The sequence below is a fragment of the Rana temporaria genome, chromosome 3 (genome assembly GCF_905171775.1).
Source record: "Rana temporaria chromosome 3, aRanTem1.1, whole genome shotgun sequence".
In the NCBI taxonomy this organism is placed as follows: Eukaryota; Metazoa; Chordata; class Amphibia; order Anura; family Ranidae; genus Rana; species Rana temporaria.
This window is the reverse complement of record NC_053491.1, coordinates 99172285-99185523: the sequence shown is the minus strand read 5'-3', so window position 1 is coordinate 99185523 and position 13239 is coordinate 99172285. Positions and strand designations below refer to the sequence as shown.

The 13239-nt window shown below is 46.1% G+C and overlaps 1 protein-coding gene and 1 non-coding gene across 2 annotated transcripts; both read right to left on the bottom strand.

The window, feature by feature from the left end:
- Nucleotides 1–343: 343 nt before the first annotated feature.
- Nucleotides 344–11091, bottom strand: FBXL22 (F-box and leucine rich repeat protein 22). The gene is made up of 3 exons (XM_040341518.1): nucleotides 10787–11091; nucleotides 5683–6081; nucleotides 344–1060 (listed from the first exon to the last, which is right to left on the bottom strand). Exons 1-3 carry the CDS (start codon nucleotides 10879–10881, stop codon nucleotides 697–699), a joined length of 858 nt encoding a protein of 285 aa, XP_040197452.1. The 5' UTR covers nucleotides 10882–11091; the 3' UTR covers nucleotides 344–696.
- Nucleotides 8176–8334, bottom strand: LOC120933896. Its single transcript, XR_005748153.1, has one exon. It is a non-coding gene; the product is annotated as a U1 spliceosomal RNA (small nuclear RNA).
- Nucleotides 11092–13239: the final 2148 nt, after the last annotated feature.

The following is a 13239-nucleotide window of genomic DNA, read 5'->3' as shown; positions in this document are numbered from 1 at the left end:
CTTTTAGGCATTGCGGTGCGGCTCAGGTGCGAATTCAAGCCCATTATCTTCTATGGGTACGCAGCTGATTCGCAGATGTGTTCAGGTTTGTTCAGGAATTTCTCTCATTCAGCTCAATACACTTCTCCCCCACTCTCCTCTCACCCGCAACTTCTCCCAGGTCTCCAAATTCGCATCTAAAAGTTGCTAATCTGCTGAACACTTCTCTTATCTCTCTGCAGAGATAAGAGAGCTGAAATTCGCACAGCACTAGTGTGATTCCGGCCTTATTCTACTCAATACACCCCCCCCCCTCCTCCACTCCCAGGTCTCCAAATTCGCAGCTAAAATGGAGATGATCTGCTGAACAGCTCTTATGTTTTGCAGAGATAACAGAGCTGGAATTCGCTCCGCACTAGTGTGAATCCGGCCTAAAGGAAACCTGTGCTTAAAATATGAAGGCTGCCATTGCCAAGTTATCCTTCTGAAGATGCTAGTTGCTTGGCTGTCCTGCTATACTATTGAATTCAACACTTTCATAACCTGGACCAGACGTGTACAGTACATATCAGGAGTTCTGATTTCACTTTTGCTGCATACTTGTCTTGGGTCTGTTCTCTCCATAGGCTTGGATCAGCACCACAGCCAGGCAACTAACATCTTTCCAAGTATTTCTCAGTACAAGCCTAATTTAGGTGATTGTGACCTAGGAAAGTACTATGCTTCTATCCAGTCCACATCTAGTACGAGTCTTCTTGGTTTCCTCTTTATAGGAATGCTTTCACTAGGTAGCCTGTCGGTGAACATGTCTGCACTCCGATCTGCCTGTAGAGTGAGCTCCGGACATCCTTGTCGCACTAGTGAGAGGCCTTTCTTTGTTATGTTTCTGCAGAAGTTCACATGAAGAGTATGAAGTCGTCTACAGCGCAAGGGGACCACGGCCAGCAGTCTATCGGTTACCCCAGAGCAGTTCTCCAGCTGTAGACTTTGAAGATCTGGGCAATGTCTCATGATCTGGAGGAGAGGCTCATCGGTCACATGGGCACAGCCCGACAATGTCAGCGTCCGAAGATTTGGGCACCTAGAACAAAAAAAATAAAAACAGTCCAATGATGAAGAAACACTGATTAAGGTATGAGTGCTACAAGTCCAGCGTTGCTTCCAAAGCAGAGGTGCCCGCCCAACGAGCCTCCGAGATCAACAGGGAAAAATGGATGAATGGTTGGACACTCCGGAAGGATGCCAAAATCTTTATTGTCGTGATCAACAAATAAAAGCCTATAGAGCACAAAGAGCACCAGGAGATAAAAATGTTAACGCGTTTCACGCAGATAACTGCGTTTTAATCATAGCAATTAAGTTCTGGTATCTGTGTGGAACGCGTTAACATTTTTATCTCCTGGTGCTCGCTGTGCTGTATATTCTTTTGTTTGTTGATCACTACAATAAAGATTTTGGCATCCTTCCGGAGTGTGCAGCCATTCATCCAGTTTTCTCTGACAGATGTAAAAACACCATTTCACCCAGTTATTTTTTTTATTTTTATTTCATTTTTTAAAGCTGTAATTTTAACATGGTATTTGTATAAGTGTCTGAGTCTTGATATGAGCCACTTGTAATTCTTGCATAGCAGTGTTATTCGTTTGGGAAAAACCTAATAGGTTGGATGTACATAAGTCAATTGATGGATCAACTTGTGTACAACCAGGTAGCCCACACATGGATTGAAATGTATCCAGTTCCTGCTGAACGGGACAAATTTTGATCCATGTATCTGGCTTAACCTGCAACCCAGGACTGAAGGAAAGTCCCTTCAGTGGAGGATCTAATGCTTTGTAAAAAGATTCTCCATAAAGTGGAACTCTAAGGCCGCGTACACACGATCGGTCCAAACCAATGAAAACGGACTGAAGTTCAGTTTCATCGGTCCAAACCGCCCGTGTGTACGCCCCATCGGTCTGTTGTCCTTGTCCAAAAAAGAGAACTTGCTTTAAAATCGAACCAATGGACGGCTGACCGATAGGTAAAAACTGATGGTTAGTACACAAATGCATCGGTTCAAAACTCAGAATCAAGTCGACACATGCTTGGAAGCATTGAACTTTGTTTTTTTCAGCAAGTCGTGTGTTTTACGTCACCGCGTTCTGACCCGATCGGTTTTGAAAACGATGGTGTGTGTACACACATCAGACAATCAGTCTGCTTCAGCGGTGAACCGATGAAAACGGCCTGTCGGACCATTCTCATCGGATGGACTGATCGTGTGTACGCGGCCTTAGACAAGTAGCCAAATAGACCTACCGAATGATTTGTAATATTTCAGCCAGTCTTGTGATCCAAGCACCATTGTCAGACAGGACAGATTGGTTAAAGAGGAGCTTCACCCAGGGCTTCCTAAAGATTACAAGTCAACAGCTACAAATACTGTAACTACTGCCTTTTAACAGACATGTAGTTACCAGCCAATAAAATCCAGAGCCGTCTTCTTATGATTCTTTGTCGGACTGATCCCTCCACTACCTTTAATGTGGGAGCCAGCAGTGACTTCCTGATGTCTCACAGCCGGCTCCCCACTGAGCATGGGCGAGATTACACTGCACAGTTAATCTGGTCCTACAGCCTCCTGGGATGTGTGACATGTCCCAGAAGGCTGTAGGTGGAGGAAAGGAAGGCCAAATTGACATTATCCTCACCTAAGGTGACGATTGAAGAAGTGGAAGTTGGTACCGGTCAAAAAAAAGATACCTACTCCCCGAAAAAAAAAGGTGTGAAAAAAGGGGCTGGTAAGCGGCACTTTGGTTGAAGGCCTGCTTTATGGATCCATCTGAATCATCTAAATGTGTATGACTGAAAGAGACTCAGCACATTGGTCATCTTTCTGCTCTCCCCTCCTGTTTAGTGCTACTCTGAGGCCGCGTACACACGATCGGTCAATCCGATGAGAATGGTCCGACGGACCGTTTTCATCGGTTCACCTGTGAAGTGGTCTGATGTGCGTACACACCATCGTTCCAAAAACCGATCGGGTCAGAACGCGGTGACGTAAAACACCCGACGTGCTGAAAAAACGAAGTTAAATGCTTCCAAGCATGTGTCTACTTGATTCTGAGCATACGCGGGTTTTGAACCGATGCTTTTGTGTACTAACCACCGATTTGGACCGATGGTCAGCCGTCCATCGGTTCAATTTTAAAGCAAGTTCTCTAATTTTTGTCCGAAGGACAACAGACCGATGGGCCGTACACACGGTCGGTTTGGACCGATGAAACTGGACTTCAGGCCGTTTTCATCGGTTTGGACCGACCGTGTGTACGCGGTCTGACAGTACTATGAATTACAGGGGGGTCATATGAAGACACACAATAACAGGATAAAGGCTGGGAAAAAGGAATACAGCCACCACATATAAGGACTGGTAAGCTGCAATATATGTAGTGTTGGGTTTAACCATTTCCCTGCCCGACACTTTTACCCCCTTCCTGCCCAGGCATATTTTCAGCTTTCAGTGCCGTCACATTTTGACTGACAATTGCGTGGTCATGCAACACTGTACCCAAACAAAACGTTTTACATTTTTCCGCTCAAATCAAGCTTTCTTTTGGTGGCATTTAATCACCACTGGGTTTTTACTTTTTTGCTAAATAAACGAAGACCAAAAAAACAATATTTTTTCATAGTTTTCAAAATTTTGCAAACGGGTAATTTTTATTTTTCACTGATGGGCATTGATAGGTGACACTGATGGGACTTCTTTCATAAGCAGAACATGCTGGTTATCAGCTCCCTTCTATCCTCACGCTGTCAGCATGAGAAAAGGAGTGCCGATAACTGGCTTCTGTTTATATCTGTGATCAGCTGTGATTGGACACAGCTGATCACGTGGCAAAGAGCCTCCGATTGGCTCTTTACCTTAAAGTAGAGGACCACACAAAAATTGAACCTCCCCTTTCCGATACCTCCCCCCCCCCCCTCTGGTGTCACATTTGGCTCCTTTCAGGGGGGAGGGGGGTACAGATACCTGTATAATACAGGTATTTGCACCACTTCCGGGAAAAGACTGCTACGGGAGTCACGCCTCTTCGCGTCACCCCCCCGCTGTCTTCTGGGAAACACACTGGTCTCAGAAGACAGAAGGGACCAGTGAGAGCACAGATCGCGCATGCGTAGTAAGGTACCGGGCAGTGAAGCCACAACGCTTAACTTCCTGATTCCCTCACAGAGGATGGCGGTAGGAGCAGCCGAGAGACGAGCAATTGCTCAGCCTTGGCTGCCAACATTGCAGGCACCCTGGACAGGTAAGTGTCTATTTTCTAAAAGTCAGCAGCTGCAGTATTTGTAGAGTGTGCCACCTGTGATAACGGGAGGCTGTCATATGACGGTTCCCTAGAACTAGCCGGCCACGCTGTAGCCGTCATTTGGCTATAGCATGGTCAGCAAGTGGTAATTACACTTTATAGTATAACTAAAGGAAACTCTTTTCTTTTTGGATAGAGTGGAGAGAGATTAGAACACCTGTCAGATTTTTTTATTGCAATCTGTGCCCCCAATCAGGGAGATTCACCTTCTTTGATTGGTTTACTGTCAGCACAGAGGCTGTCACCAGAACAAGAATATAGATTAATTCTTTCAATGGGGATCATAGTTCTGGTAAAACACTGGGATTTCCTGTTTTGGCAATGGGACAGAAAGTGAAGTGAAATACCCCCAATAGGACATTTAGCAGTGCTAGTGACCCGGGGGAAGTGAGCATTTCCCTCCGTCGTACGCCCTGAGCGGTATCACAGGGGGAAAGGTCACATGCTCTTCCATACCGGTGTTGGCAGCTGTGATGGAAGGAGCAGTGGGGGCAGTGTTGCCAACCGTTAATATTTTTATGGACAGTTCGTTAAAACGGGCACTTTTTCCCCCGTTCGTAAATGTCCGTGGTTGCGGGAATGTGCCAGTAAAAATAGCCGAGATCGGTTCAGCTTGGAACTGCGCATGGAGATTGGAGGCAGGGGGTGATGGTGGCTGCGGTGGCACTGCAGAGAGGGATGAAGGCAGGGAGAGATTGGAGGCAGGGGGTGTTGGTGGCACTGCAGAGGGGGATGGTGGCACCGCAGAGGGTGAGGGATGGAGACATGGGATGTTGGCACCGCAGAGGGGGATGAAGGCAGGGGACGATGGAGGCAGGAGGTGATTGGAGGCAGAGGGGGATTGGAGGCAGGGGGCCTGGGGGAGATTGGAGGCAGGAGGAGATTGGAGGCAGGAGGAGATTGCGGCACCGCAGAGAGGGGTGAAGGCAGGGGGTGTTGGTGGCAGAGGGGGATGGAGGCAGGGGGTGATGTGACTAAATAACTTTCCCTTATTATATCGAAAATAACAAAAATATGTTTTTTTACCTTAATATCTACCTTAAATCACATTGCTATTTGCCTAGCGTACTTGTTTGTAATACTGAAATTTGCACCTAAAAACGTAATTTAGTAGCTTTTTTGAAATGCCAGCAAAAACGTGGCTGCACCAGTAAATTTCGGGTGTCGTGCCAGTAAATTTCAATCTGGTAGGTTGGCAACACTGAGTGGGGGAATGTAGGCAAGTTGAATTAATGGGGTTCTCCTTCGCGGAGACACTGTTACTTTGCCCAGCCTAGTCAGGGTACCAGTGTCTCTACTTCCAGTATATTTTATGTCCAGCTTAACCCAGTGGTGAATTTGGCATTACCTCTTGGACACCTGGAGCAGGAAGTCGCTGACGGTATTAAGATGGTGGCTGCACATGGATTTTTGGAGAGTGGTTTTCACCCAGTCTTCAACGTTGCAGATTTTTACCCGGCTGGAATACCAACAAATGGACAACGATTTCAGAGCTGGTCCCAAAACAAAATTCTTCTTGTTCAGTTCAGATGGGGAGCTGAAATTTAGCAGTTTCCATACTGAAGGCTCCTGGAAAATGTCCATCAACTTGTGACATGTTTGTGACAGGCGTTTCTTACTGTCCTTGTCCAGGAAGGAAAACAAATGCAGAAGACATTCGGGGTTCAGATCAGTTAGCGTTGTAGTATCCACTCCCGGCATGGCGCGCGACCACAGATGGATCCAGATGACGCAGTAATTGTGGAGACTATGGAAGAAAAATCATAGACAGGCTAGAAATCCTCACAGATGTTCACATACAGCTATACTTGTGGACACATAAAGCTTTATTCGGAAAGTTGTTCTGAATGTTTAGCTTTTATGTGAAGTAACCCAGAGCAACCAGAACTCATCTGGTACTGGCCTGACTCCAGCAAAGTGAATTCAAATGAATTCTTCTTATTATAAAAAAAAAAAAAAAAAATCCTTTCTGAGTAAGAGATACACATTATATATATATCTCTCTGGAAAATGTCCAGTTCACACCTAAGCACATTTCCCAAAGCACTTCAACACTCATTGAGAATTCCGTTATATTCAGTTCCATTATACTCACACTTAACCACTTAAGGACCGCCGCACAACTATATATGTCCCTACTTTGAAGAGGGATATCTTGGTAATGACAGCAGCTGCTGCCACAACCGAGTTATCCATCTCTTCCTTTTCTTCAGGCGGCAGTTCTGTAAACGATAATGGTGGTCTCTGCGACGGATTCGCCGCAAGATCACCGTTATCGTCGGTGGGAGAGGTGGAAGCCCCTGAAAACATGCTTTTTTTTTTTTTTTTTTGCACAATTTTTTCCCTCTCTTTCTCTAGTAAATAGCTTTCCATTGCCTAAAACTAAAATACTCGAGCTTAAATTCTCAAAAAATGCACGTACAAATAGGCATAAAAAAAGCCAAAAAGAGTGCTTGCACAAAGAACTGATATACTAACTATATTGTCAAAAGTATTGGGACATCTGCCTTTACATGAACTTTATTGGCATCCCAGTCTTCATCCGTAGTGTTCAATATTGTGTTGGCCCACCCTTTGCAGCTATAACCACTTCAAATCTTTTGGGAAGACTGTCCACAAGATTTAGGAGTGTGTCTATGGGCCGGATTCGGGTAGGGGCGCGCATTGTTTTTTTTTTTTTTTTGAAAAGCCTATGGCGTGTGAACACACCCAAAAAACTCCACCCGGTGCAGAAAAAATGTGCACACACATAAAGAGTGTTCACAAAAACGTGCAGACGGGTGCAACGTCAAGTGGTCCTCCTGTGAAGAGGGACCCAAACCCTGATCCCCCGGGGCGTTAGGCTCCAGACGGGGACTGAGGTACTGTGGTCCGAGCAACCGAAGCCGACACGGACCCAACTTCCTCGGAGGGACTGCCGAAACAGAACCCTCCCAGTACTAGGTGGGGCTCCCCCGAAGGGAGACCCCATGAGAGCAGGCGAACTAAGCCAGAAGGCCATGTCCACCCACTCCCAAGACGTTCAGGGCTGGCCCGAGGACCCGCACCCTACTAATCACACAGTGACAAAACGTGCACAACAAAAAAAGACAAAAAAGTGACAAACACAGGCTTAAATAAAATAAAGTGGGGGAAGGGATAGTGGAGAGGAGAGTGAAAGAAGTGGCCATTGTGGTGAAACAATGACCAGGCCCTCCGGCCAGGAATAAAAAATTCCTCCGGTCCTAGCCAAAAGGCCCGGCCCAGGAGGCAGGTGCTAAAAAAAAGCGTGTATCTGGTGCAGTGACCGTGGTATCTTAAATCAATGTGTCCCTCACACACAGTGATCTTCAGATACCCCTGGACTGCCACTCCAGGGGCACATGCACCATAGGCTTTTCGTTCCATATCCGACCCCCCGACCGGCCAGTGCAGCCCTCCACCCCTGCCAGCTAGAGAGCCCTTCAAGGTTTTCTTGGGGAGAACTGCCGCTCAGATAACAGCCTCCACCAATACTAGCCCCTCCAGACCCTCCGTCAACCCAGCGGATTTGCATGGCTCTACCCCGTCTTATCCCAGGGCATTACCAGCTCCTCCAACCGGATCGCTGACAGAGATAGCACTTACACCAGCCAGCCAGAAGGCCAGACTAGAACTCGGCAAAAAGACCAAGACCAAGCGCAGTACCCATCCTCACCAGGAGCACCCTTCCAGATGGCTCAGACTCAACCATGGGCCGGCTCCCAGTATTCTGTCGGGCAGCACAGCGTAGTCCCTGCTGAAACCATCCTTCCAGGTGCAATGACTTAATTGGAATGCATCCACCCTCCCCATGTAGGAGGTGCTTCAGCGCTCCGCTGACAACTGATAAGGACAGATACCACACCCAGTCCCAGCCAAAAGGCCGAGAAGCGGCAGGGAAGACAACCACGATCAGCACGGCCTAGAGTGTGCAATAGCCGTGCCTCGCCCTGGGAGAACCACCTTCATGATCATGGTGTCTCCCCTGCCAGGTAAGTAGGGGCGCGCATTGTTACAGCGGCGCAGCGTATCCTATTTACGCTACGCTGCCGTAAGTCAGAGAGGCAAGTGCTGTATTCACAAAGCACTTGCCTCCTAAGTTACGGCGGCGTAGCGTAAATAGGGCCAGCGTAAGCGCGCGTAATTTAAATGAGGATGAGGGGGGCGTGTTTTATTTAAATGAATGGTGACCCGACGTGATTGACGTTTTTTACGAGCGGCGCATGCGCCGTCCGTGTACATATCCCAGTGTGCATTGTGGCAAAGTAGGCCGCAAGGACGTATTGGTTTCGACGTGAACGTAAATTACGTCCAGCCCCATTCACGGACGACTTACGCAAACAACGTAAAATTTTGAATGAGGGAACGACGGCCATACTTAACATTGGCTACGCCACCTAGGGGGCATGTTTATCTTTACGCGGCGTATCTCTTACGGAAACGGCGTATCTTTACTGCGACGGGCAAACGTTCGTGAATCGGAGTATCTACTCATTTGCATATTCTACGCCAAACTCAATGGAAGCGCCACCTAGCGGCCAGCGAAAATATTGCACCCCAAGATACGACGGCGCAGGCAGTCGTATCTTAGGTAGGTTTAAGTGTATCTCAGTTTGAGCATACACGTAAATATACGACGGGCTTAGATTCCGAGTTACGTCGGCGTATCTCTTTGTGAATCTGGCCCTATGTGTCTATTTGACCATTCTTCCAGAAGCATGTTTATGAGGTCAGGCACTGTTGTGGACAAGAAGGCCTGGCTCGCAGTCTCCGCTCTAATTCATCCCAAAGGTGTTCAATAGGGTTGCGGTAAGGACTCTGTGCAGGTCAGTCAAGTTCCTCCACCCCAAACTCGCTCATCCATGTCTTAATGGACCTTGCTTTGTGTACTGGTGTGTTGGAACATGTAGGAGCCATCCCCAAACTGTTCCCACAAAGTTGGGAGCATGAAATTGTCCAAAATGTATGCTGATGCCTTAAAAATTCCCTTCACTGGAACCAAGGGGCTAAGGCCAACCCCTAGAAAAACAACCCCACACCATAATCCCCCCTCCACCAAATGTGCACACAGCAAGGTCCCAGAAACGACCCTATACTTTTGACAATATATGCCCAGATTCACGTAGATCGGCGTATCTTTGTGCGGGCGTAACGTATCCTATTTACATTACGCCTCCGCAACTTAGACGGGCAAGTGCAGTATTCTCAAAGCACTTGCTCCGTAAGTTGCGGCGGCGTAGCGTAAATAGGCCAGCGTAAGCCCGCCTAATTCAAATGTGGAACAGGGGGGCGTGTTTTATGTAAATAACTTGTGACCCGACGTAATTGACGTTTTTCACGAACGGCGCATGCGCCGTCCGTGGAATATCCCAGTGTGCATTGCTCCAAAGTACGCCGCAAGGACGTATTGGTTTCGGCGTGAACGTAAATTACGTCCAGCCTCATTCACAGACGACTTGCGCAAACGACGTAAAATTTTCTAAATTCGACGCGGGAACGACGTCTATACTTAACATTGGCTGCGCCTCATATAGCAGGGGTAACTTTACACCGGAAAAAAACTAACGTAAACGGCGTATCTGTACTGCGTCGGCAGGGCGTACGTTCGTGAATAGGCGTATCTAGCTGATTTACATATTCTAGGCGTAAATCAGCGTACACGCCCCTAGCGGCCAGCGTAAATATGCAGTTAAGATACGACGGCGTAGGAGACCTGCGCTGGCCGTATCTTAGAGAAATTTTGGCGTATCTGATTCTTTGAATCAGGCGCCAAGATACGACGCCTCACACTCAGAGATACGACGGCGTAGCTGGAGATACACCGTCGTATCTCCTACGTGAATCTTAGTGTAAATGACCTCCAGATTTTCTTGACTAAAATTTCCTGTGCAAAAAAAGTGAGTATGGCCTGTATAGTGCGTGTTCACATGCATATATGTGCAGAGATCCTTCTAGCTCCCAGAATGGCAAAATAATAATAATCTACCATTCAAAGGGGAGGTGCGATTTACATGCATACGCTTATACAACACTCATGTGTAAAATACAGAGCCGTAAGGCAACGTTTTTTACTGATCTAAATATGACACTAGTCTGTGGATATTTATGCACCTGTGTGTACAAGGCCTTTAAAAGTAATAATAATAAAAACAAAAATACAACAAAAATGTTGCAACCCAAAGGAAAAAAAACAAATGCTTGAAGAAGCTCAAGTGTGAACCACAGTGACCAGCCATATAAAGTGCATCTTGCTAACTGGCAAAACTACATGCCGATCAACCATCAGTAAGATATAAATGTAATAACTTTCATAGAAAATATAAATACAATTAGAAATCCAAGACAATGTACCAAACAATGTGTCTTGCAAACTAATGATCTTGGGTGTTGAAATAAACTTTTCAGTTAGGACATAAAAATGATCCATGAAACAAATGAGTGTGCAGACTTACCAGTTCCAGGAGGATGGCTCGGCGTCACAATACGATCTGCTGTGTAGTGGAGCTGTGAGGTTAAAGGGCCCAGACATATATGGAAGGAACCACATAGCAGCTGCTGGGTTATATTTAGGCACACATATCAGCACTTAAAAAAAAAAAATCAGCCTAATCTGCCCTTGTCAGAGAAGTGTGTCTTCAATCCAACTACCTCCCACAAAATCTAGTACGATATTACAAATTATGGTTAGAGAGGACTTACTAACAACCTTACTAACATTGGCCAGATGTCATAATAAGTTAGGAAGTCCGTAGTAGAGCGCACACCATACTTTATTCTAACCTAGAAAGTTTTGTCTAGAGATACACTTGAGTAAGTAAAGTAGGAAATGAGTAGAATCCATTATTTTATTTTTTTCCGAGGGGCTTTCTAAGGGAATTTAATAAAGCAGTTCTGACACTGTTTGGCAGTATAGGACCTTTCATACAGCCTGTACAGTTGTGTTCAAAATTATTCAACCCCCCAATGCTGTAAAGGGTTTTAGGGAATTTAGTGTACATTTGTAATTGTATTCTGAATGAAATCCTACAAGGACTTCTTAAAGAACCATATGCAACTAAAATGACATCAATTGGTTTTGTAATACAGTAGTAAATGTTTCTTTTGTGAATTCTTCATTTACACAATTATTCAACCCCTTAAAGACTACCACTCTGAAGAACAGAGGTTCATTGAAGTGTTTTCAATCAGGTATTGAAAACACCTGTGGATGTCAGGGAGCAGCAATAAAGCCTAATAAGCACCAATTAGGCAGCTTTAAAATGACTTTGATACTCAGCTCCTTCTAGACATTTACTGGTGTGGTTACAAACATGGTGAAGTCAAGAGAATGGTCCAGGAAGACAAGAGAAGAGGTGATTACTCTTCACAGGAAGGGCAATGGCTATAAGAAGATTGCAAAGATGTTAAACATACCAAGAGACACCATAGGAAGCATCATTAGCAAATTCAAGGCAAAGGGCACTGTTGAAACGCTACCTGGTCGTGGCAGAAAGAAGATGCTGACTTAGACTGCTGTGTGCTTCCTGAAGCGTAGAGTGGAGAAAAGTCCCCGTGTGACTGTTGAGGAACTGAGAAAAGATTTGTCAGATGTGGGTACTGAAATTTCTGCTCAGAAAATACGGCGCACACTGCGTAATGAAGGCCTCCATGCCAGAACTCCCAGGCGCACCCCCTTGCTGTCTCCAAAGAATAAGAAGAGTCGACTCCAGTATGCCAAAAGTCATGTGGACAAACCACAAGAAGTTTTGGGATTGTGTTCTGTGGACTGATGAAACAAAATTAGAACTGTTTGGGCCCATGGATGAACGCTATGTTTGGAGGAGGAAGAACAAGGCCTATGATGAAAAGAACACCTTGCCTACTGTGAAGCATGGCGGGGGGTCAATCATGCTTTGGGGCTGTTTAGCTTCTGCAGGTACAGGGAAGCTTCAGCATGTGCAAGGTACCATGAATTCTCTTCAGTACCAGGAGATAGTGGATAACAATGTGATGCAGTCCGTCACAAACCTGAGGCTTGGGAGATGTTGGACCTTTCAACAGGACAATGATCCCAAGCATACCTCCAAGTCCACTTGAGCATGGTTGCAGAATTAAGGCTGGAACATTTTGGAGTGGCCATCGCAGTCACCAGACTTAAATCCAATTGAGAACCTCTGGTGGGACTTAAAGAAAGCAGCTGCAGTGCGCAAGCCTAAGAATGTGACTGAACTGGAGGCTTTTGCCCATGACGAATGGGCGAAGATACCCGTAGATCGCTGCAAGACACTTGTGTCAAGCTATGCTTCACGTTTAAAAGCTGTTATAACTGTAAAAGGATATTGTACTAAGATTGAATGTCACTTGGGGGTTGAATAAAACTGATAATGATGTGAGCACAGAAAAGACATTTGTGGTTATTTCATTATAAATGTTATGTTATATTTGTCTGACCTACACGTGCCTCTTTGATTTAATTGTAAGCAGGATGACTGAATGATCAAAATCAATGTCAAACTGGGCAAAACAATCAATTTCAGTGGGGGTTGAATAATTTTGAATACAACTGTACATACCGTATTTATCGGGGTATTGCGCGCACCCCTAATTTTGACCCTAAAATCCTGTAAAAAAAACATTTTACTACTAACAGTTTTGGTGTCTTGCCCGGCGGCCTCGTCCGGTCCGGCGTCCGTCTGCGGCCCCAGTGGTGTCCTCCCGGCTTCTCCCGTGCTGTCTTCATGTCAAATCCCTGCTTCCCGCGCTCATTACGAAGCCTCCGCCGCCGTATACCGAGCGCAGTACACTCGGGTATATTCGGCCAGGCTCGGCTTCTCGCGCATAAACGTCACAGAGCGTGACTACGAGCGAAGCCGAGCCTGGCCGAATGTACCCAAGTGTACTGCGCTCGGTATATGTCGGCGCAGGC